The sequence below is a fragment of the Chrysochloris asiatica genome, unplaced genomic scaffold, assembly GCF_000296735.1.
Source record: "Chrysochloris asiatica unplaced genomic scaffold, ChrAsi1.0 scaffold00002, whole genome shotgun sequence".
Lineage (NCBI taxonomy): Eukaryota > Metazoa > Chordata > Mammalia > Afrosoricida > Chrysochloridae > Chrysochloris > Chrysochloris asiatica.
Window position 1 is genome coordinate 32,766,670 of NW_006408520.1, and position 26,473 is coordinate 32,793,142.

Below are 26,473 nucleotides of genomic sequence, written 5' to 3' on the forward strand. Positions count from 1 at the left end.
AAATGCCTATAACTAGAGACTGCACATTTTCCTACTGGCTGTTTTCCTTTATCAAAAGATATCTTTATATGTACTGGAGATAACACTTTGTTGGTAGCATATGTTACAAATATCATCTCCAAGTCTGTGGCTTGACTTCTTATGCTGTGGTATTTGTTGGTGAGTAGACACTCTTACTTTTGATGTGGTCATATTTATCAATTTTCTTACACTATCTTCTGAAAGCCTTAGCATTTGCATCTCACATTTAAGATCCCAATTCCACATAGAATGGACTCTTACATTGTGTGAGGTAGGGTCCAATTTCCTTCTCTTTTATTTCACTTTTTTCTTAACCTTCATATGGAAAACCAAATCTTTTGGCATCATTACTGGATGATCCATCTTTATCTTCTGGTCTACAATGTTCTCTTTGCCATGAATCAAATCTCTATATATAAGTGGCTCTCTTTCTGGACTCTTCATTCAATTTCATTGTTCTAATTGTCTCTCTCTGTCAATCCACTGTACCATTGTATTAATTGTTAGGTGCCATCCAGTCATTTCTAATTCATAGTGACCCAATGCACAACAGAATGAAACACAGACTATAACACAATCCTGTACCATCTTCACAATTGTTGCTACACTTGAACCCATTGCTACTTCCACAGAGTCAATTCATCTCGTTGGGGGTCTTCTTCTTTTTCAATGTCCTCCCACTTTTCCCAGCATGCTGTTCTTCTCCAGGTACTGGTCCCTTTTGATAACATGTTCAAAGTATGAGAAATGAAGTCTTGCCATCCTGGCTTCTAAGGAACATTCTGCCTGTACTTCTACCAAGACAGATTTATTTGCTTTTTTGGAAGCTCGTGGTACTTTTAATATTCTTCTCCAATACCATAACTCAAATGCATCGATTCTTCTGTGGATTTCCTTATTCATTGTACAACTTTCACGTGCAATTGAAAATACCATGGCTTGGGTCTCAGGAGCACCTTAGTTCTCAAACTGATATCTTTAACACTTTAAAGAGGTCTTTTGTAACCAATTTGTCTAATGCAATATGTCATTTGATTTCTTTACTACTGCTTCCATGAGTATCGACTGTGAATTCAAGCAAAAAAGTCTTCGACAACATCAATCTTTTCTCCATTTATCATGATGTTACTTATTGGTCTAGTTGTGAGGATTTTCATTTTCTTTACATTGAGGTGCAATCCATACTACGTTGTTGTTGTTAACTGCCATGGAGTAGATTCCGACCCATATCAACCCTGTATAGGGTTTCCGAGGAGCAGCTGTACTATGTTGTTATTGTTGTTGCCGTCAAGTCGGTTCTGACCCATAGTGACCCTGTATAGGGTTTCCAAGAAGCAGCTAGTGAGCTTGAACCACCCACCTTGCAGTTCAAACGGCTTTGCAGTCTGGTGCATTAACCTGCAGCGCCACATTGTATTAATCTATATTGTCTTAATCATTCATCATAAAAAGAGGATAATAATAATATTTTGAAAGTTAAATTAATGACTGGCATTTAGTAAGCACTCAATAAATGATATCTGTTAGTATTTTAGTAAGGAACATGTTTTAATACTCTGTTTAAACAATATCTAAAACTGTATAGAGAACTCATAAACATTCTGGAGAAATAACTACTGTTTTTGCAGTTGATCTGAGTTACCAAAGGTGTCCAGAAACTTAGAAAGTAATGTGTTCAGTCATTGGTTTTGCTCTCTTCTGAGGCATGTAGAAAATGTGAAACATGAACCAGATAGATAGATCCTTTATTTATTCTCTCTTTTTGTTGTTAAGTGCTGTCTAGTTGGTTCTGACTCAAAGTGAGTCTGTATAGAGTTTCTGAGGAGTGGCTGGTAGGTTTGAACTACAGACCTTGTGGTTAGCAGTCCAGTGCTTATCCTACAGCGCCACATCAGGAATCCACTTAGAAAACTCTTCAACTTAAATTTGCTAATCTAGTATCTTTTTTCAGAATTGAATTTTGAAAGATAAAATGATGCTGGAAGAATAAACAAGCCTGTTTGAGAAAGACTTTCAGTGATAAACATCTAAACCAAGCCATTCCATTTTATCCACCTTGTTTTTAGTCCATATTTTGCTTATTATAAACCTCTTCAGAATCTTTATAAAATAAGCCCCTTTATTTGATGAAGGAATGAGAAGTGCCCCATTTTACTGTTACTGAAAGAAATGTTCTTTGCTCTGTTGGTCTTGGACTTCCACATAATGCTTGATTCCAGATGTGAAATTGTTTTTTCAGAAGCCTTGATAAAGTGCCAGAGCATTAGACTTTTTAAGACATTTCCAAACCCCAGCTGATTATCACAACACACAGGAATCCAAACTTTCAAAGCTCAGCTTTGACTATGAAGTGTATTAGCAGCTGCAAAAAATATGTGCTAAGAAACAGGTTCACAGGACTGACATCCAGTGTCCTTATATGGTAAAACTATATCTCCTTTACTTCCTGGTTACCACACTGAGATGCAGTTCACTTGTTTATTGTTGTTGTTGTTAAGTGCTGTCGAGTCGGTTATGACTCTTAGCGACCCTGTATAGAGTTTCCAAGGAGCAACTGGTGAGTTTGAACCTGCTGACCTAGCAATTTAAGCTGATCTTGTTATCCTGTACTTATCCTACAACACCACACTAGGACTCCCTTGTTTAGAGACCACCAAATTTCCTTGATTCAATCAGCATATTTATAACTTGATAATGGAGTCCTGGTAGGGCCCTGTAGGATAAACACTGGACTGCTAACCTCAAAGTTGGCAGTTCAAACCCACTAGCTGCTCCATGAAAACCTGATATAGAGTCACTGTGAGTCAGTACCAACTCAACAATACTTAACAACAGCAATGATAATAGTCATGTCCCAAACTGGTATGTAGAGTCTAGAGGTGCCATTGAGTCAGTTCTGATTCATAGCAACCCCATCTATGCACAACAGAACAAACCCCAGCCAGGTCTTGTGCCATCCTCACAATTGTCCTCATGTCCAGTGCTGCTGTCACTATGCCAGTCCAGCTCATGGTGGGTCTTCCTCTTTTTGGCTGACCCTCCACTTTATCAAGCATGATGTCCTTCTCTAGGTCACTCTTGGTAAAATGTTTGAAATATGATAGATGAAGTCTTGCCATCCTGGCTTCTAAGGAGCATTCTGGCTGAACTTCTTCCAACACAGATTTAGTTTGTTCTTCTGGCAATCCATGGTACTTTTTTTTTTTTTAATGTTTTATGTGAATTATGTAATAGTTTACATGGGAAAACATAAGCTTTACGTTTATCCTATCATCTGTCGTTTCATTGCCATGGTTACAGTCCACTCCATACATCATCAACGAACCAAAGGGTATACCCTGCAAGCCTGCCCCTCAGTCATCAGCACACAGCCCCTCTTCCTCTCTGAGTCTAGAGTCCCCAGCCACTCCATCTCTCCGTGTCATCGTCTCTGCCTCCATCTCTGGCACCACTCCTTCTCTGGGTAGGGTCCCGCTCTCCACTCTTCTGCTTGATGGTCCCAGGGACCTCTGCTCCTAGACTGCAAAGTCAATCACTTCCTCCTTTTGCTACAAAATGTCTACCTTTACATTTCTAGCCCTCACAATCAGTCCTGATAACAATTATTTACTATTGTATCACAAAAGACCTATCTGCTTCTCCTTTCATCAGCCCCACCCAGACAGATTGGATACTACTCAGAGGAGATTCTATCTTCCTCCACCCCCTCTGGATCTAGGCTCCATCTTGAAAGCTTGTAAGCCAGTCACTTCTTGCCTTTGTAGCCCTCCCATTTTGGGTAGCCAATGTCCAAATTGCCCATCCTTGTCTACTCTGTGTAAGGAGGGGGTGGGAATGATACTTGCTGTAAAGATTTACTCCCTCTTTTGAGCTACTGCATCCATTGGTGTAGGTCAAGTTCATCACATTGTATCAGATTACTTTTTTTCCCCTCTTCTTTCTTCTTCTAGTTGAGCTCTGATCATCCAGTCATTGAAGCCAGGTCAAGTGGGTATTATCTGCAAGTGTGTGTATTCTTATGCATGTGCCTTCTCTTCTTATCAGCTGGATGCTTCACTCTCCACTCTAGTCTTCTGTGGCTATGTCACTGACTCTGGGCCCAAGAGTCCTCAGGTCTTGCCACACTGCTGGATGACTAGGTCTCCACCTGGGTTCACAAGAGTCTATTGAACATTGTAGGGCTTAGCTTGCAGCTTCACTGTTGTTTTTCCCTCACTTCCCCTTATCGGTGATTAACGTGGTCACCACCATGATATTTTTAATATTCTTTAACACCATAACTCAAATGCATCAATTCTTGTATGGTCTTCCTTATTCACTGTCCAACATAATGAGGCCTTTGAAAATACCATGACTTGGGTCAGGTGCAACTTAGTCCTCAAACTGATATCTTTGCTCTTGAACATGTTAAAAAGCAGTCTGATGCTGCAGATTTGCCTAATGCAATATATCATTTGATTTCTTGACTGCTGCTTTCATGAGTGTTCATAGTGGATCCAAGCAAAATGAAGTCTTTGACAGCTTCTTTTTCTCCCTTTATTGTGATGTTATTTATTGCTTCTGTTGTGATTTTTCTTTTCTTTACATTGAGGTGCAATACATAATGAAGGCTATGGACTTTGATCTTCATCCTAAGTATTAATAAGATTTTACTTTTAGTAAACAAGGTTGTATCATCTACATATCACATGTTGTTACACCTATATTTGAGTTATCTTCAGCAGAATGTTGCTTGCATGTGATATTTATTATATCATTCACTGATTTCCACATTCCATTGGGTCACCTCTCTTTGAAATAGGCACAAATAATGGATGTCTTCCATTCAGTTAGCCAGGTAGCTGTCTTCCAAATTTCTTGGCATAGATGAATGAGTGCCTCCAGTGCTGCATCAGTTTGTTGACAGATTTCAGTTTGTATTTGATCAATTCCTGGAGCCTTGTTCTTGGCCAAATGCCTTCAGTGCACCTTGGACTTCTTCCTTCAGTACTGTTGGCTCTTGATCATATGCTACCTCTTAAAAAGGAGCTCTGGTAGCGTAGTGGTTACGAATCGGACTGCGAACCTTAAGGTCAGCGGTTCGAAACTACCAGCCGCTCCGCGGGAGAAAGATGAGGCTTTCTACTCCCGTAAAGATTTACACCCTCGGAAACCCTGTACAGGGTCACTATGGGTCGGACCCGACTCGATGGCACTCAACAACAACAAAATGGTTGAGCACTGACCATTTATTTTTGAAACTGTGATTCTATGTACTCCTTCCATCTTATTTTGTTACTTTCTGCTTCATTCAGTATTTCAGGTTGAGTATTGAATCTTGTTCTTCAGTTCTTTCAGCTTGAGAAATGCTACTCATGTTTTTCCCTTTTGGTTTTCTAACTCCAAGTCTGCATATTTCATTATAATACTTGACTTTGTCTTTGTGAGCTGCCCTTTGAAACTTTCTATTCAGTTTTTTTTACCTCCTTATTTCTTTCATTTGCTTTAGGATCTCTATGCTGGAATCCTGGTGTGGCACTAGGGGATAATGCACTGATCAGTTTGAACCGCAAAGTCAGTGGTACAAACTCACCAGCCACTCCTCAGAAACCCTATACAGGGTTGCTATGGGTTGGAACTAACTTAATGGCAGTTAACACCAACAACAAATGCTGGAGAGCAAGTTTCAGACTCTCTCAAATATCCATTTTAGTGGGGATTTTTCTTTCTTGTCTTACTGACTTTGTGTTTTCTTTCTGTATAATGTTCTTGGTGTTGTCCCACAACTCTTCTGGTCTTTGATCGTCATTAAAGTCTAATGTGTCAAACCTGTTCTTGAGATAATCTCTAAATTCAGGTGGGATATGTTCAAGGTTATATTTTGGCTCTGGTGAACTTAGTATCATTTTCTTCAGCTTCAGCCTGAATTTGCATATAAGCAATTAATGGTCTGTTCCATGATCTGCCCTGGCCTTGTTTTGACTGATGATATTGAACTTTTCCACCATCTGTTCCCACAGATGTAGTAAATTTTATTTGTGTGTTCTATCTTATAAGGTTTATGTGTACAGTTTTCTTTCATGTTGTTTTAAACATAAAAAAAATATTTGCAATGAATAAGTCATTCATTTTGCAAAATTCCATCATGTGATCTCCAGCATCATTTCTATCATCAAGGTCATGTTTCCAACCACTGATCTTCCTTTTTTATTTTCAACCTTTGCATTTATACATTACAGGAATGTGAAAGTTAAAGTATTACACTGTTTACGTTATTTTACATTTCAATCCAACTATATATCCCTGTCGCCACTAGTTGCCATTGAGTCAGTTGCGACATACTACAATCCATTTATACAGAGTAGAACTGATCTACATGGTTTTCAAAGCTGTAACCTTCCAAAAGCAGATCATCAACCTTGTTTTCTGAGGCACCTCTTGGTAGATAGGAATCACCAACCTTTCCACTAGTACTTGAACATTTAACCATATGTGCCACCCTGAGATCTATTATATATCCACAGGATATATACAAAGAGCTGAAAGCAAAAAATACCAGGAAGATATTTACTTGTGTTATATTGACTGTGCAGAAGTACCTGCTGTGTGAGTAATAACAAATTGTAGATAACATTGTGAAGAAAGGGGATTCAAGAACATTTATTGGTATGCTCATGAGGAACCTGTACATTGGCCAAGAGGTAGTTATTTGAGTAGAACAGGGATAAATTGCTTTAAATCAGGAAAGGTGTACATCAAGGTTGTATCCTTTCACCATACTTAGTCAATTTGTACGTTGAGCAAATAATCTGAGGAGCTGAACTACGGGAGAAAAACTTGGTATCATTAACCTGCAATATGCAGATGATACAACCTTACTTGCTGAAAGTGAAGAGGACTTGAAGCACTTATTGATGAAGATCAAGAACTAAAGCCTTGAGTATGAATTATACCTAAACATAAAGAAAAATCCCGAACTGGACCAATAAGGAACATCATGATAAATGGAGAAAAGACAAGCTGTCAAGGATTTCATTGTACTTGAATCTATAATCAACCTCCATGGAAGCAATACTCAAGAAATCAAATGACAAAATGCATTGGACAAATCTGCTTCAAAAGACCTCTTTAGAGCGTTAAAGAGCAAGGTTGGCACTTTGAGTACTAAGCCTAGCCATGGTATTTTCATTTGCCTCGTATACATATGAAACCTGGGTAAAGAATAAAGAAGACTGAAGAACTGATGCCTTTGAATTATGGGATTGGTGAAGAATAAGTATACCATGGACTGCCAGAAGAATGAACAAATTTGTCTTGGAAAGAAGTACAGTCAGAATGTTGACTCCTGCTTTGATGCAACAATGGCAAGACTGTGTCACACATCCTTTGGACATGTGATAAGGAGGGACCAGCCCCTGGTAAAAGACTTCATGCATGTTAAGGTAGAGGGTCATCAGAAAAGAGTATGACCCTTAGTGAGATGGACTGTCACATTGGCTGCAACAGCACAGGACTGAATGGGGTTTCGTTCTGTTATATATAGCATCACTATGAGTCAGAACCAACTTGACAACTCCTAACAATAAGAGATGCATTCATAAAACAACCACTCCTTAAATTATTTTATACATATTATTTACACTCTTCTTAAGAAGACTTCATTATTCCCTACTGAGTCAACTTTGTGTGTGTATATTTAGGAGGAAAGCCCTCTCTGTCCACCTCACCTCCCCCAGTTTAGGATAGAGGGATCATTAGCAGATGCCTTTGACATAATACCTTCCTGGTAAGGACAGGGAAAGGTGGAGTTGAGGAGAAAACAAACAGTAACTTGAGTGTCACCGCAATGATTAGTAGTGAAGAAGAAGGGAAAGCTTTATAGGTGGGGAAATGGCCGAGCCAAAAAGACAGAGAGACAGTAATGATGAAGAGACTGCAGTGCTAGGAAGATGGTTTTGCCTTCAGTGAAGAGGACGTTTGTTAATAGGGACCTGCTAGGAGAGGTATAGAGTCCTGGTGTGGCGCAGTATGTTAGTGCGCTAGACTGAAAAGTTGGTTTGAATCTCAAGGTTGGTGGTTTGAGCTCACCAGCTGCTCCTCAGAAACACTATACAGGGTCACTATGGGTCGGAACCAACTTGATGGCACTTAACAACACCAACAAAAGAGGTACGGGAAGCAATTTGCAGGTGAAATTCAATAGCAGGCTTTCTGTGTTCTTTTGTCTCATTTAACAAATAATATTAAAGCATCTGGGAGCATGGTGGCTCCATTCGATAAACATTGGAATGCAAACCACAAGGTTGGTGGTTCAAGCCATTCAATTGCTCTGTGTGAGAAAGATGAGGATTTCTTCATCCTCAAACACTTAGAGCCTCAGAAACCCCATACAAGGTCGCCATGAGTGAGAACCAACTCAAAGCTACTTAACAACAGTATCTAGAGCATCTAGCATTGTAGACTCCACACTCAACAAATTCTTGTTGTCAGACAGAATTGAATTATAAAAACCACTTAAGTGTGTGAGAGACTCAAGCCTCAGAATAAGATCTCAAGCCTCAGAATAAAATCTTTAAAATGTTTTCAATTAATTAAAAAATATATATTCTATCTTCTGTCACTGGAACTATGCCTAGAATTTTGGCCAATATAGGAATTAAAAAATCATTCCAATGTCTCTTTCCTTAACTTGATAGATACATTCCAATTGACCGGATAATTTATCAGGAATCCCTAATGATATCAGTGCAGAAAATTCTTCCAGACCTGGGTGGGGTGAACGTTTTGATTTCATCTCTTCCTAAATTCCTTTCCAACAATTGGTTGGCCTCCATTGTACTGAAGCCAGCTGATCTTTCTCTAGTTTCTTAAGATTTCTCCCTTTCATAGGAGAAGCCAGCATGTCCAGAATATTTTTAACCATCCAAAGCAGCCAGCTCTGTGGGGAAACCTCAGAATGATAATGAAACTCAAAGTTCACTCTCAAATGGCTCAGCAGTCATCACGATGCTACTAGGAACTGCAGATGCTTCACAGTCATTATATTTAGAATCAATAGTCTTCTGTCCTGGCATCTGGATCTAGACAGATATACATTGAGCAGGCATTTTGTTATGGGCTGGGGATCCAGAAATGAAAGAAGCAATCCTGCCCCAAATGAGCTCCCACAGTCAAGTGAAGGAGACAGACAAGGACAGCATAGCGTGATAATACACACAGCATCAATCCTCCCATTTACTTTGTCAGACAAAGGAGCATCCTACTTAAGCAGGTTGGTTATCTTTCTAATTGTTTTTCCAGCCAGACGAATGTTTTTCTTCATCCTACTTGACCTTAACACTTGTAGATTATTCTTTAAAACTTGCTCTGAGCAACTTATTACAGTTGTTCCAGACGTTTAATGTATAACTCTTTGTTCTAGCTCCTCTAATTACTTTGTGAAAGTGCCCTCTTTGAAAACCAGGTATAAAGCTCAGTCTACCTTTAAACATAACTGTGTTCTAAAACGATGAGTTAAATTTTAATTGGGGCATTTCATAGCATTTTAATGCTGTTTCTTAGGCTCCAACTTCTCTGATCTCTTTCAAGGATGAGAGTGATTGAATATTTCCATATGCTCATCAGTGTCTTTTGTGACACTGTGATAATTTGTGAGTTACCCTAAGACTGGCCTGCGTCCCTGCCAAGGCACTGAACAGGGGACCTCTTAAGAGTATAATTGAATAGAGTTGGGTCTCAAGACCTCATTTCAGCACAATGATGAACACAGCTGTCTACAGCAGTACCCTATCCCTCCTTTTCTTTTATGCTCTATTCTTTTATAGTATTACCTGTTGTTGTTGTTGTTGTTGTTGTTGTTCTTGTTAAGTGCTATTGAGTTGGTTTTGACTCATCTCAACCTTGGATAGGGTTTCTGAGAAGTGGCTTGTGGATTTTAACTGCCCCCATGTTCCCACATACCAAAAATAGAAACATGCCTGCTTGTTGCTGGTTCATAGCCCTCAAAATTCTTACAACAGAAGCACGGATGTATTTTTCATTGGGTGCCTATAAGAGAAGCAACGACTTAATTATTTATGAAATAAAGTTAAATAAAATTATGAATCAAAATATTTGAGGGGAGACATCATGCTGACCACTACAAAATGATCTTTACAAATGTACTTAAAGCACACATTTTAAACTCAAATACACTCAGTATCTAAACTTAAGAATATTCAGTTTTTAATCTCCTTTTTCCTTTTCTCAAAGGGAAACAGACATAATTAAATTTCAAGGAAATATTTTAGGTCTGTCTTTTCGTAGGTAGACTCAGTTGGTATATACATAAGGAGAATGACTATAATTACAATAGGCATTAGATCTTCTCAGTTAACTTTCCACTCAGCCACTGAAACAGAACTGTCATGACTGGTCACTAAGTTTTGACAAAACTTTGGCATAGGATACTCAATATTGGTTTTAACTAATATATATAACATTTCTCGTCAACAAAACTGAAATTTCAAAGATGCTTAAAAGTAATTCTGAAACAGTACCAAATACCATGCAGAGTGCTTTGGAAGTATATATAAAGGAACTACCAGAAGTTAGGTAGCCCTTTACAAAAGAAGCAATATTTGAGCTGGTTTTAGAACGATAGAAGAGTTCCCAGTGGAGAAAAGAGAAAGATATTTTAGGTCCCATTTGAAAAAGCACGGAAGTATGGCATACATCTCCGAAGACAAGCAGGAAATTTGATGTGACGCAGACTTAGAGCACCAGGGTAAGTATTGGAAGGTTAGATTATAAATGCCACACTGAGATGAATATGCTTTGTGTTCTTTTGTAATTTAAGGGAAAGCATTGAAGATATTTCACTTAAGGCAGTCACATGATCAGATTTGTATGTGTGGCGATATCTCTGCTGTAGGTTAAGAGATCAAAATACTGAACTCAGGAAACATTTTAGGGAACTCCTATAATAGTTTATACAAGAAATGCTGAAAGCCTAGACTAGTAGTATTGTTGTTAGCTTGCATATTGCTATGATGTTGAACTTAATCATTTGTTTTTTGTTGTTGTTGAGTGCTGTCAAGTCAGTTCCAAGTCATAGCGGCCCTCTCTAGGATTTCCGAGACTGTTAATCTTTGCTGGAGCAGAAAGCCTCATCTTTCTCCATCGAAGTGGCTGGTGGGCTTGAACTGAGAACCTTGTGGTACGCAATCTAGTGCTTATCCTACAGAGCCACTGTGCTCCCCCAGGTTTTGTTGGTTGGTCAGAATTACCCAGTTAATGAATTGCTTCCACTGTTGATTAATATGTGGAACTGACATCAGTGAAGTACGTAAAAAGTTACGGCTAAATGTCCTCACTGATTTGTACAGCTCTTTAACTTGATTGGAGTTCTGGTGTGCGTTGTGGGTTAATGCACCAGACTGCAAAGCCATTTGAACTGCAAGGTTGGTGGTTCATGCTCATCAGCCCACTCCTCAGAAACCCTACACAGGGTTGTTACAGGTTGGAACTGACTCAATGGCAATTAACAATAACATTGTTTATTTTCTTGGCTTTATAACATATGCTGGATGAATAGCCACTTTTTTGTGTACGAATCAGTCTGCGAAACTCAGGGTCAGCAGTTTGAAACTACCAGCTGTTCTGTGGGAGAAAGATGAGGTTTTCTGCTCCCATAAAGATTTACAGCCTTGGAAGCCATATACAGGGTTGCTATGAGTCAGAACCGACTCTGTGGCACATAACAACAACATAGAAAATGTCATATAGTCTATCAATTAGTTTTTGGTAGTCTTAGAAAATGAAGTAGGTTTATATGTGATGATGTGTGAAAAACTCAAAGAGATGTTTTTTTCAAAGTAATTTGTAAAACAATGGTGGTGGTGGTTATGTGCCATGGAGTTAGCACCAGCTCGTAGTGACTCTGTATAGGGTTTCCAAGACTGCAGATCTTTACAGGAGCAGAAAGCCTCACCTTTCTCCCATGGAGCAGGTGGTAGAGTTGAACTGCTGACCTTGTGGTTAGCAGTCCAACTCATAACCCACTACACTACCAAAGCATCTTTGTAAAACTATGTTGTTGTTAAGTTCCATCAAGTCAGTTCTGACTCAGTGACCTTGTATAGAATTTCCAAGGAGCTCCTAGTAAGTTTGAACCACCAACCTTAAGGTTCAAACTGACCTTGCAGTCCAGTGCTTTATCCTGCAGTGCCAAACCAGGACTCCACAGTAGGTAGCAGTATATTAAAAGGGGGGAGACACAAGTGAAAATTATATATTTATGTAATTGTGTGAAAGCCCAGAAAAGAGTATGAAAATAAATACCCCATATTGACAGCAGTTGTTACCTCTGAAGAGGAGACCAGGAGTGGAGGACTGACCTTTCAGTTTATTTTCATTGTTGATATATTTTACCATAAAAATGCAAGAAAAAGAAAGGAGAGAAAGATGAAGAGGGAGAAGATGAAGGAAAGTAGCCCAAAGCAGAATTCTCTGAAGACTGACATTTGTCAGAGGAAAAGAAGTTGGAAGATGTCTTTGTTCAGCCCTGGGGAAGAAGGATTTGATTTAATTATTTTCATTGTTACTGCTGTAATTATGAATGGTGAAGTAGTGTGATAGATCTAGTACTGAATTTTCACTAGAAAACTAGTATTATAAACCTGGGCTTGCCTTTGAATACCTATGAGCCTAAGCAAACAATTTAAATTCTGTATGCATCATCTTCCATCTCTAAAGCAGGAGAAATAATACTAACCCCTCAAAAGTATGTTGGAAGACACAGATGAGAGATGTAAGCTAAAGAACTGAACTCTTTTGAATTTTATGTAAATAAAAGATAGAATGTTTTAGTATAATCTCTACTTATCTGCACATACTGACAGACACCGTGTATCTGTTGCATAATGTGTACCAATTTTAAATGCACAAATTATTGTTTAGGGTAATCATGCATAATCCTTGGGTCAATATTGCAAAAATCCAACAATCAGTTCTTTCAGCTTCAGATTTCAAAAAAGCCTCCTTTCAGACTGAAATTGAATAGGCAGCCATTATTTTTAGTGCTCAAAAATGCATTGGCATCCCCTGGGAGAGCTCCCATTAGTAGCATTCATTGTCTAATTAGGTGAAAATGAAAATCTGAGAAAGTCTATCAATTGTTATTAAAGCAAAATATAATAATTCAAGCATCTTTCCAGATGCCACTGAATTGCTGGAAAGCTGAAAGTTTAACTTTCCGCTCTGATAGAGTTTTAAAAAGAGGTCAGAGTACTTTTTACCATAGTGTCTAGCAATGTGAGTTTATTCAGACCTTTTGGCAGACATTCCTGCACACTCAAACTAAATCAATGAATCATCCATTGTTGGCTGGCTCCACTCTTCGTTGCTAAGAGATTTTTCAAGCATACTGAGGCTTCATTCTACATGGCATGTAAAAAGGGCAAAATGTATTAAACTTTAAAATGTCTCATCTCGCCTAGATCAGTAATTAAAATTTTGCCCATAGTTTCAACATTAAGGAAGTGTGAAAGTTGATGTGTAGCTGGAGGATTTTGTACCCTGTTAAAGCATTATCTAAGTACTTGGGAAAGATACCCTAAAAACTTCTTGTTCATAACACCTCAGAAATATGTGTGTAGAGGAAATGGGAATATTTAGAAAAGTACGCAAAGATATTAAAAACAAAAATTTAACTAGAAAGATCTAAACACTTTTAAAGAAATATTATGTGTGTGTGTTTTATTTTATTTATCAAATAAAGATACTTTCAGTGTTCAGTAAATGTCCTCTAATTTTCCTTGTGTCTCTTTAGTCATGAAGACTTTCTCTGTAATTTAACATAATATTTTTAAACTTTGATATGACAGTATTATTAAATGTAAAAATAAGACTATCATAAAAAATGAAAGATAATCTTAGACTTATCATTTATAAATTTTTAAAAGTATACGATGTTCTGTATGTATCCTTTTGAAATTTTCAACTTTAAAAAATATCATAATTATTAAATTTATGTTCTTTTGGTATTTGATCATGATATTACATTTTTGAGAACTCCATAATTTATCTTAGAGGTTAATATTTCAGTTTGATGAAAGGAATGGAATAATTTGGACAACAAATTTAAAAGAGAAGAACTTAAGCATAATTTATCTTACCTAATAACAGATGTTCTGTGGGAGAAAGATGAGGCTTTCTGTTCCCGTAAAGATTCACAGCCTTGGAAACCCTGTGTAGGGTCACTATGAGTTGGAACCGACTCCACGGCACATAACAAAAACAGCAATAACAAAATATTTGTAAGTTATGGGATTCAGATTTACTGGCAAGGAAAATGTCTTTAATTCTTAGTTTCCCAGGATAAAATTTGCTTCATAATTCTCTCATGAAGACTGTAGCAAATATTCTTAGAGACATTTGGTACAAAACATTTGGAGTTAGATAGACCTGAGTTACAATACTCACTCCTCCATGTTCTAGATGGTGTGTGTGACCTTGGACAAGTTACTTACTTTCTTTGGAGTCCAATTTTTGCATATGTAAAATAATTCAAATAATGTACAGCGTAGCTTTCTACCATGTTAAGGGGACCAAATGAGGCAGTAATGTCACATAGTGAGTTCTGGATAAATGTTAATTCTAAGATCTTCTAAGATTGCTTGAGGCTAATAACCAATATTGGCAATATTGAAGTACCATGTATTGCAAAAGAACAAACAGATCTGTGTTGGAAGAAGTATAGCCAGAATGCTCCTTGGAAGCCAGGATGGCCATCTCTTCATCTGTCATACTTCAGACATATTGTCAGGAGGGACCAGTAACTGGAGAAGGATATCATGTTTGGTAAAGTGGAGGCTCGGAGAAAAAGAGTAAGACCCCCAATGAGATGGAGTGGCATCATGGCAGCATCAATGGGCTCAAACATAACAATGATTGTGAGGTTGGCCCAGGACTGGGCAGCGTTTCATTCTATTGTGCATAAGGGTGTTATGAGTCAGTACCAACTCGATGACACCTAGTAACAAACTATAATACCATATGCTTTAGATTCCAACTCATAATGAACCTAAGTAGGGGTTCCTATGGGAGCAGACAGCCTCATCTTTCTCACACAGAGCAGCTGTATGGTTTGAACCACTGACCTTTCAGTTAAGAGACCAACACCTAACTGACAGTACCACCCTGGACTCCTTACTTAATATGCTTTTAAATATTTGTAATTAAACCCTCTTTATTTAATTTGGCAGTGTATTTTGTTTTGCTTTTAATTTCAACAAAGATATATTATAGTGTGGTTCTGTGGGTTAATGCGTTGGACTGCAATGTCGGTTTGAACTGCAGGGTCGGCGGTTCAAGCTCACCAGGTGCTCTTTGGAAACCCTATACAAAGTTGCTTTGGGTTGGAACCGACTTGAGGCACTTAGCAACAAAAACAATATTACGGTGAAAGCGTGAGACTGTTCCTCTTATCTGGAGGCCTGGACTGGTTTCCTAGGGCTGCCATAACAAATACCACAAACTGAGTGGCCTTTAAGAATAAAAATTTGTTTGCTCACAGTTTTGGATGCGAGTAGTTTGAATTCAGCATGTCATCAAGACCATGTTATCTCCAAAATATCTAAGGGAAGATCCTTTCTTCTTTCTCCTGGCTTCTTAAAACTTCAGGCATGGCTTGGTTTGCAGCTGCAGTGTAACTCCAGTCTCTGTCTCCATCCAATCTTATTTTCCCTCTGCTTCTCTTCTCCTCTTGGATCAGGATATACCTTACTCCAGCATGACCTCATGTTGACTTCAAATACCAGCTTCTAAATAAATCACAAACAACTAGGTTTAGGATTTTAACATAATTATTTGAGGGATATAACTGGGAGATAATATGGTGGTGGTAGTGGTGGTGGTTATGTGCCATGGAGTCGGTTCTGATTCATAGCGACCCTGTACAGGGTTTCTGAAGCTGTAAATCTTTATGGGAGCAGAAAGCCTGATCTTTCTCCTTCAGAACAACTGGTAGTTTTGAACTGCTAGCCTTGAGGTTAGCAGCCCAATTCGTAACCATTTCTTAATAACATGGCAGAATTCTGTTCCTTGGAATTCTTTCTTGCAGACAAACAAAACATTTGTGTTTCTTGGGTTTTTGCTATTTTCCCTCAGTGAGGTTCTCTCATTCTTACTTAGCACCCAAGTCTCTTAAGACTTCTATTCCAATGTGCCATCTCCAGTTTACTACTCAATGCTATAAAATAGGACTTCATTTAAGGCACTTAAGATTCAATCAAGAGCCAACCATTTTCTCAACCAAATATGGAGCAGACAATGGACAATATCTTATGTGATACAGTGAATTATTTAATATGTTTCTTCTAGCTTTAGTCTGTGTAACTTCCACTAAATGACTCTTTTTCTGATGGGTCTGGGTAAGAGAAGGCACTACTGCTGATAATCCAAGATTTTACTTTTTCAAACTTTAAATCTGGCTTCCAGAAAAATAAGGAGTGACTCTATATACAAGCTTATACTTCCTGGCACCTGTGTTTGCTTAGAGGAAGTATCTTCATGTCTGTACTAACAACCCAAGGATAACAGCATTTTATAAAAAGGGGGAATAATAAAATCTTTGCCTGGTGTGTTTGGCTATTTCCACTTATGATCTCAAATACAGTTGTTTAGCATCATTACTTCCAGGTAATTCTTGTTATACTAGATTATAAACCAAGTGGAATCAAATCCATTTGGCTTATCTATTGAATTAAACTGAAGAAAATTCCTAGCATCTCTGCTTTCAGAATACTATGAAGTGGAAGTTGCAAAGATTAATTGAGAATCCTAAAAAGGGGAAGGCCTCTTAGAGCTTAAACAGAATATCTGCAAAAAGAGAAACCATGTGAAGTCGGTGCTCCCTAGGGCAGGTTGTAGAATCAGTCATTCCCTGGCAAAAACAAGGTAAAACAAAACCTAAAGGGAAGGTGTTTCAGTTGAATGCCTAAAGAATTGTTGCTCCCCCAAATTACAGAAAATCTTGTGATGGATAGAGTTGTCTTGATTTTAGGACATTCTCCGTTTGGCATGAATTGATTTGAATTGTGGTAGTAGGTTTCAATAAGTGCACTGTACGGTAGAACTTCTGTAACTTTCTGTTCGAGTTTCACTTTGCGATAATATTTTTTATGTAACTCAAGAGAAAGAGGGAGAAAGAAGGAAGGAGAGAGAACATCCCTCAGTTTCTAAATCATGGCTCAGAAGTGTGTTATAAAACATCAAGAACGGAAAAGCCATTACATGGAATATAAAGAAATACTTGAGTCTACAATATCATTGAATTCTTGGATTTAGTTTCGGCAGACATGCTCTATATTCCCACAAGAGTCTGGAAAATTACCTCCTTTTTTTTTTTTTTTTTTTTTCTGTCTGGAGTTGCAGTTAGTGTTATTATTTGCTCCATGCCTCAATCTGGGTCAGACTGTTCTGCAGTAACACAGGTGGATGTTAAAACAGGGAATCTGTTGAAAAGATTGCGGAGGAACTGCTTCCTTAAGGCAGTGTTGGATGGCAGTTTGATGGCAGTCAGCTATGGTAAGGACAAATGAAGCTTAGCAGTACCTTCTAGAATGTGGTCTTGTAGGATTTGTCACCTAACGTGCTATAGGCATAAGTTTCCTATATAATGGGACACTATGACCCATGGCATCTCTAGGAAGCGGATTCTAGAAATGGAGGTCATTGAAAGCTTAATCCTTGTGAATTGTAATGTTGCTATTCATTTTTCTGATTAGTTTTCTTTTATAAAATGCAATATGCAGTTCTTAAAGGAAAATTCCATAAACTTGTTTTTTTCTTTCCAGTGTGCTTAAAATGATTCTAAAAACTTAGCTGTTAAAAACTAGTTCTGGAAATTTTTCTTATCCTAGTAAAAGTATCAGAAAGAGGAGTTTGTTATGATTTAAGAAATAGAATTTGTTTTGTATTAACTGAAGTATTTTATTGAGTCACTACATTGTTAAAATGTAGAATGTACATTTTACTAAAAGTAGAAAATATATCCATTTATGAGTAGTTGTACAAGAGAAAATATAGGTTTTACCCTTTGAATTACTTTTCTAGTAAACAACTTGACAAAATAGACTGAAACATCCATTTATTTTAACAACTAAATTACATTACAGATTAATGATCCCAAATAAAATTTGATCTGTTTTAATACATAATTCAACTTTGGGGGGGAAATAGATCATTTTCCAACTGAGGATAGACATAATTTTTTCTATTGTGAATAACATATTTTTCCCTTAATAAGTTTAAGACTTGCCTGAACCACATCCAGTCTTAAGAATCCTCTGTTCAGAAATGTTCAATGTTCTATTGACTAAGGAGCAACTTGGGGGTTGAAAAATAGATCAGTATTTCAGTTTCTGACTTTTAGACATTTTTTAAAGTAAAGCGCTGAGAGTTCCAATTGAAAAACTACAAATGCTCCAAGATGCTATGCCTGGAAATAAGATTCCTGAATAGTGGACCTTAGGGATGTTTAGACGACCCTTACAGAAATGAGCCTTCAAGTACATTTTAGGTACAGTGTGTTTCGCACATTTTGAATGATTTGTCTCAATTATTTCTTGGATGTAACTGTTTTATTTTGCTTAAACTTTTTCTATAATTCTATTTGGTAAACCCAAGAGTTTACATACCCAGGGAAAAATTCCCCCCAATGTGTTATCATTGCATGCCAAATCAAACAGTAGGAGGCCTTGAGGGGAGGCTTCCAGACCAACCAACACATAAGCAGGTCTCTTCTTATCACTTGGAACATCTCTCCTCCGTGGGTGCATACACAGCTTGCTTAAGAGAGCAGATCTGTTAAGATTAAACTAATATTTTGGGGGCAAAAGTGAGAATTCCAGGCTTTTTATTAGTTAATTGTGTTTCTAGAAATGAAACCTGGGTCATTTATATTTAATAGAAAAATCCATTTAAAAAAAACTTATACTGTAGTATTTAAACTGAGATTATAGATTACAAAAGAAAGTATCAAATTAATCTGAGGCTGAGACAGTATGGGAAACTCATACTGTCTTTAAAAAGCATTTTGTCTATTTAAAAAAAAGTGGAAAGCAGTCTCATTTGCTGCTGAGTAAAAAAATTCTGATTGTGGGGGTGGGGGGAGAATAGTCATGCTTACACCCTAGCTGGAAGAGAGAAACAGATTTCAGGATACATTTTTTAAAGAGTGAAGTAGAAAATGATTTATTAAAATGTTTTCTTTCAAATAAGATGTTAATAGTGCTTCTTTATGTCGACTTACATATAACTGAATAACTGATTCTGCAGTTCGGTAATTTTGTTGTTGTTAGGTGCTGTCACATCGGTTCCAGCTAATAACAACCCCAGGTACAACAGAACAAAACACTTCTTGGTCCTGCGCCATCCTTGCAATTGTTTTTATGTTTGAGTTTGTTTTGAAAGCACTGTGTCAATCTATCTCAATGAAGATCTTCTTTTTCACTGACCCTCAACTTTACCAGCAGAAGAAAGATGACTTTAGACTTTCTGCTCCTATAAAGATGTACAGCCTCGAAAATCTTACACAGGGTTGCTCTGAGTCAGAATTGATTCGATGGCAGTGGGTTCTACTTAAATGAAAAGACAAAAGTACTTCTCAACCTCTTTGTAACTCTTTTTCATTAGCATAAATATTAATCATGTGACAGACAGAACTCAAAATTATAGAGTTTATAAGGGAAGTTAACAGGTTGCAATTCAGGATCAGAAATGCTTGGGATACAGTTCTTTCATCAGGACAGATTCTTCTTGGCCATTGACCCTACACAGGCCTCTAGTTCTTGGCCTCTCAGTGACATGACCCTTGACTTCTCTCCAGTTCAGGCAGTGTTACAAATCTGTTTTAGCACTGCTGATACATGCCCAACTCAAAGCACTCAGCTCTTCCCCAATTAAGTAAGAGCATTCATTTTTTCTCAATGACTGATTTGCTTGCATCTTTCGATCTTCAAAAAATGAAATGCAAACCAGGTTTGACTCTATATGCTAGCCATTAGAAGCTTAGAGTGGAATTTGTGACTTACCAATAATAGTGTATAGATCATGTATATCTTTAACTGCTTTTCTGGCTCTGCCTAATAGTTAAGTTTTCCTTTTACTCATCTTTTGATTGTACTTTATATATTTACCTGCAGTGCAGTGAATGACTTCTAGCCATATCCTTTATAACTCCCACTTAGCGACTGGGTGGAACTATGCAGGTTAGGTGCATTTCCTTCTTTTCCTAATGGTTTGGGTAAGAGAACATAGAGGAAGATGCTGATAAGATTATATGATTCCATTGTGAGTGATATTGTTATTGGGTTATATATGATTTCCTGATGGGTTTGGGTAAGAGAACGTAGAGGAAGATGCTGATAAGATTATATGATTCCATTGTGAGTGATATTGTTATTGGGTTATGTATGATTGTAAAAACTTGGATCTCTAATGTGGGAATTGGTCAATTGTGCAGTCTTGCTGGGTATAAAATGAATCCATTTATAAGGGGGGAGGGGACTTCTCTAACCATCAAGGAAGAAGAGCCAGGAGTGCAGCGTGTCCTTTGGACCCAGAGATCCCTGTGCATTAAACCTCCTCGATCCAGGGACAGAAACTGTGACACCAGAGAAGAGGCAGAGGACTGCCAGGAGAGCAACAGAATCAAAGAGCCAGAGAACAAGACAGAACAGTGAGCATCCTGACTGGAGTGTGTAAAGCTGAGTACCTTAGAAGGGGTCCTGCATAAATGTGATATATCTGATCCCCATTTGCCCTGTGTCCCTTCTGAATGAGTCATAGGGTAGAGAGGAGAGTGGTGGGTGGCTGACATCCCTAGTCATCAATAAAAAGGGCAAGAACACTGGGGCAGGACTTGTCGTATTATGTAGAAGAATCTGTGTCAGTATAATTCTATCATTTCACTTCAGATGTAAAGTTGACTGGAGTTTCTGGGGGAGGGGGCCTTGCTTTGTTTTTTTATGATAAGAAAGATGATTCTATGAAAACAGGACTGCTAGAAGTCTTCCAGAAGTGTATCATTCAGTTACAAATATTTTTGCCATTGTCATTGAACCACACTAGCATAACTGTAATAGAAATTTTTGATATTTTGCTCGTAGTGATCCCATGGCTAGAAATTCCCTCCCTTACCTACCTCATTCCCCTTTTGTGGGCTAATTCCAGCCAGAGCTAGAATAGGCATTCCCTGGTGTCATAGCTTTCATTCTTCATTCACTCATTTATTCATTCCACAAATACTTTTTGGCATTTCTTAGAATTGATGCCTTTGAGTTATGGTGTTGGAGGAGAATACTGAAAGTGCCATGGGCTGCCAAAAGAACCAATAGGTCCGTTTTGGAAGAAGTGCAGCCAGAGTGCTCCTTAGAGGCCAACACGGCCAAACTTCGTCTCTCATACTTTGGACATATTGTCAGAAGTGACCAGTCACTGGAGAAGAATATCATGTTTGGTAAGGTGGAAGGTCAGAGAAAAAGAGGAAGATCCCCAACGAGATGGATTGGCCAGGTGGCAGCATCAATGGACTCAAGCATGGCAACAGTAGTGAGGTTGGCCCAGGCTAGGGCATTGTTTCGTTCTGCTGTGCATATGGTCACTATGGGTCGGTACCAACTCAATGGCACCTAACAACAACAACAACATCTGGTGGCCCTTTGGACTGGCCCATAGTGATAAAGCCATCAATGTAAGAACAGTGTTACCACCCCTCACAGAGCTCACGGTCTCTGGGGAAGACGCTCAAAACAAGAAGATTTCAATTTAGAAACCAAAGCAAAGGATATAGAGCCCAGCGTAGTGCCAGCAACTCAAAACTGGTCAGCGTTCTTTCAGATTCTCATATGAATTTTCTGGACATCCAGATTAACATTGTATAGCTAAGTAAGTAATACTTAATTTTAAGTACTTTACATATACATCTCAACAACCTTGTGAGGTAACATGACTTCTACTATCCATTTTACAGACAGAAAAACTAAACCTATGAATTTAAGTAACTCACCCCAGGTTTCACAGTTAGTAATTATCAAAACAAGAATTTGAACCAATTGGTTCCATTCCTAAGTCTCAGATTTAACCATTTTGCTGTACATTCTCTCCTGGATTGTTTCTGAATTCCTTTCAATGAGTTCTGGACCAATGAAATCGTAACAAAGAGGGAAGCCCTAATACCAAATAATCTACATTGAAAGTAGATAAAAAATAGTCTCTATCAAAAGCACAGTGATAATATCACTTTTTCCTTTTTTGTCATTTTTTTTCAGAGAGCAACTGATTATCCAAAAGTGGTAATATCTATCTTGTTGAGTGCTATCTTCAGATAAGTTTTATAACAGACACATCTGGATAATTAAAATGACATTTTTCTGTGAATGCTTTCATGTAAATTATAATTTTGTACTTTATTAAGGAACCTACTAATTCTAGAAAAAACATTTAGACATGAGACTAACAGGTGAAAAGGTGAGGTAACTTAAATATGCCCCTCGCCCCCCAGTCCAATTACATTTCTAAGGGAGGGAGAGATGAAGATGGATTAAAATTATTTTATATAATTACTTTTCATTCAATTCAGATTACTTATGTCTTCCTTAGACATGCTTCTTTAGACAGCATAAGAGATGATTATACACATGGACCTCACCAGATGGAATACGCAAAAATCAAATTAACAACATCTATGGAAAGAGACCATGGAAAAGCTTCATATCATCAGCCAAAGCAAGGCCAGGGGCAGACTGTGGAACAGGCCATCAATTACTTATATAAAAATTCAAACTGAAGCTAAAGAAAATGCAAACAAGTCCATGAGAGCCAAAATATGACCTTGAATATATTCCACCTGAATTTAGAGATCATGTGAAGAACAGATTTGATACATTAAACACTAAAGACCAAAGAACAGAGAGTTGTGGGATGACATCAAGAACATTATACAAGAAGAAAGCAAAAAGTCATTAAGAAGACAAGAAAGAAGGAAAATGTCAAAATGGATATCAAAAGAGACACTGAAACTTGCTTTCCAGCGTAGAGATGCTAAAGCAAATGGAAGAAATGAGGAGGTCCAAGAGCTGAACAGAAAATTTCAACGATCAGCTCAAAAAGACAAAGCCAAATATTACAAAAAATGTGCAAAGATCTGGAGTCAGAAAACCAAAAGGGAAAAACACGCTCAGCATTTCTCAAGCTGGTGGAACTGAAGAAAAAAATTCAAGCCTTGACTTTCATTATTGAAGGATTCCCTGGACAAATTATTGAATGATGCAGAAAGCATCAAAAAAAGATAGAAGGAATACACAGAGTTATTGTGACAAAAGAAAATCGTTGAGATTCAACCGTTTCAAGAGGTAGCATATGAACAAGAACCAATGATACTGAAGGAAGAAGTCCAAGGTACATTAAAGGAATTGGAAAAGACCAAAGCAGCAGGGATTGATGGAATAAAAATTGAAATCTTTCAAGAAAGTGTGGTGGCACTGGAGACACTCACTCATCTATGCCAAGAAATCTGAAAGACAACTATCTGGACAACTGATTGGAAGAGATCCATATTTGTGCTCATTCCAAAGAGAGGTGACCCAATGGAATGCAGAAATCATCGGACAATATATTTGATATCCCATACAAGTAAAGTTTTACTAAAGGTAATACAGAAACGGCTGCAAGCATACATTGACAGAGAACTTTCAGAGGTTCAAGCCGGATTCAGTAGAGAACGTGGAACGAAGGATATCATTGCTGATGTCCGATGAATCTTGGCTGAAAACAGAGAATATCAGAAAGATGTTGATTGTGCTTTATTGACTACACAAAGGCTTTCGATTGTGTGGATTATGACAAGCTATGGACATAATTGCGAAGCATGAATATACCGGAACACTTAATTGTGCTCATGAGGAATCTATACCTGAACCAAGAGGCAGTTGTTCTAATAGAACATGGGAACACTGAATGGTTTAAAATTAGGAAAGGTGTGCGATGGGGATATGTATTCTTTCACCATACTTACTCAGCCTGTATGCTGTGTGAATAATCCAAGAAGCTGGGTTATATGACTAAAAACATGGCATCCGGATTGGAAGAAAATTCATTAACAACCTGTGATATGCAAATGATACAACCTTGCTTGCTGAAAGTGAAGACAACCTAAAATACTTACTGATGAAGATCAAAGACCATAGCCTTCGGTATGGATTGCATCTCAATGTAAAGAAAACAAAAATCCTCACCACTGGACCAATAAACAACATTCTTATCAATGGATAAAAGATTGAAGTTGTCAAGGACTTCATTCTTCTTGGTCAACACTCCTGGAAGCAGCAGTCAAGAGACCAAATAATTTGTGCAGGCAAATCTGCTGCACAAGACCTTTTTAAAGTGTTGAAGAGCAAAGATGTCAGCTTGAGGACCAAGGTACGCCTAACCCAAGCCATGGTATTTTCAATACTCATATGCATGTGATAGCTGGATAAGAAAGATCGTAGAAGAATTGATGCATTTGAGTTATGGTGTTGGAGGAGAATATTGAAAGTGCCATGGAATGCCAAAAGAACCAACAGATCTGTGTTGGAAGAAGTGCAGCCAGAGTGCTCCTTGGAGGTCAGTATGACCAAACTTTATCTCTCATACTTGGGACATATTGTCAGGAGGGACCAGTTGCTGGAGAAGGATATCGTGTTTGATAAGGTGGAGGGTCAGAAAAAAAGAGGAAGACCACAGCGAGATGGTTTGATAAAATGGCAGCAACAATTGGCCCAAGTGTGGCAACCATTGTGAGGTTGGCCCAGGACTGGGCAGTATTTTGTTCTGTTGTGCATAGGGTCACTATGAGTTGGTACTGACTTGATGGCACCTAACAACAACAGTGTAAGCCATTACTGTCTGAATAAATTGCATTTGCAAAATTTGTGTTCAAGAGACAGTATATTTTCTTCTTAACAATAGCATTAGCAAAAACAATAGCTAACTTTCAGTGAGAGCTAGCTATGTGGCAGGCATTGTGCTGAGGCTTTTACACATAGTGCTTCATTTAATCCTTACCCTTACCCTAGAATCCTTACCCTAGAAGATAGTCATTGTTATAATCCCCACTTTACATACAAGGAATCAAAAATTGGAGAGTTGGAATAATAGCTTAAGGTCACACAGTTAGTAAGTAGGTTGGTAAATCCCATAATTGAAAAAGGATTGAATGATTCCAGATTCCACCAGCCCATCTACACTCCTAGACTGTCGTCATGTGAGGCTGGTTGACATCAAAGCAACTGCTCTTAGTTATTTTGTGCTTTGGTTAACATCTTATGGTCCAATATACAGGTTTTCTAGTGGCAAGGTGATTTTAGGAAAAGACTACCATGTTTTCCAACTTGATTATACTCTTTGATAGTGTGTTTTAAAATGAGATAATTCTCCTAAAAGCAGGTTATTAAGGAACATGTTCATCCAGCTATACTTTAGTATCTGTGTTACAACTACTTACCATTAAGTCCATTCCCACTCATGGATACCCATATCAGTCAGAGTAGGACCGTGCTCCACAGAGTTTTTTATGGCTGATTTTTCTAGATTTTTAGGCCTTCCTTCTGAGATGCCTCTGAGATAGTTTGAACCTCCAACTTTGGGATAGCAGCTGAATGTATCAGTCATCTCACCATCCAGGGACTCAGTTGGTGGTGGTGTGAGGTGCTATTGAGTCGGCTCTACCTCATAGTGACATAACAGAATGAAAACACTGCCTGGTCTTGTTCTATTCTCACAATTGTTACTTTTGAACCCATTACTGCTACTACTGTACCAATCATCACCTCTTTTTCATTGACCTTCACTTTACCAAGCACGATGCCCTTCTCACCAGGGTCTCTAATACCTCTCGATTCTCTTCTAAGATGCCTCTGGTTTTCTTCACCAGGCCTAAATACAGTGTTTTCTCCCAAGCCATTCTGACTTTCATTTTAGTTCCAGTAAGAAATCCTTCTTGAATGTAGCTATATTCCATATTTCTGACTTCTTTGTTCTGAGCTAGTGACTTTGGCTCCTGAGCTAGTGACTTTGGCTCCTTCAGCAAGTGTGCTTTAGTGGCTGAGACTCGTATTCAGAAGATTAAATAGAATTTCAGAGCAGAGTAGCAGGATCAGCAGTGATTATTGATTGTGCTTCAAGGGTCTTTGTTAATTTTAATGTAGTGGTTACATTTACTCATTAATCTCTTGGGTACAGGTCTATCTCCTAAAGTCAAAGGCAGACTGCTGTATAGTTCCTAATGGCCTCCTTAATTAGCTTCCAAGCTTTCTTAGAGTTAACAGCAGTATCAGAGCATAGTGTATTAAGAAACATTTAAATAAAGAGGGTTACCACATTCACTGTGTGTGCCTTCTTTTGTTAACATGACCAAAAATATCAAGAATTGCTGCATATATTATAGAAG

General features: G+C 38.0%; 1 protein-coding gene across 2 annotated transcripts in view; it reads left to right on the forward strand.

The window, feature by feature from the left end:
- The window catches only part of DDAH1 (dimethylarginine dimethylaminohydrolase 1), a 217,794-nt gene that overhangs the window by 74,379 nt on the left and 116,942 nt on the right, over positions 1-26,473 (forward strand). The window contains exon 1 of one of the 2 annotated variants that reach the window (XM_006830993.1): positions 17,452-17,568. The exons of the other annotated variant lie outside the window; for it this stretch is intronic. Within the exon in view, the coding sequence (XP_006831056.1) occupies positions 17,566-17,568 (3 nt within the window). The 5' untranslated portion in view covers positions 17,452-17,565. Of the gene's footprint in view, positions 1-17,451; positions 17,569-26,473 lie in introns of those variants that run through there. 2 annotated transcript variants of the gene reach the window in all.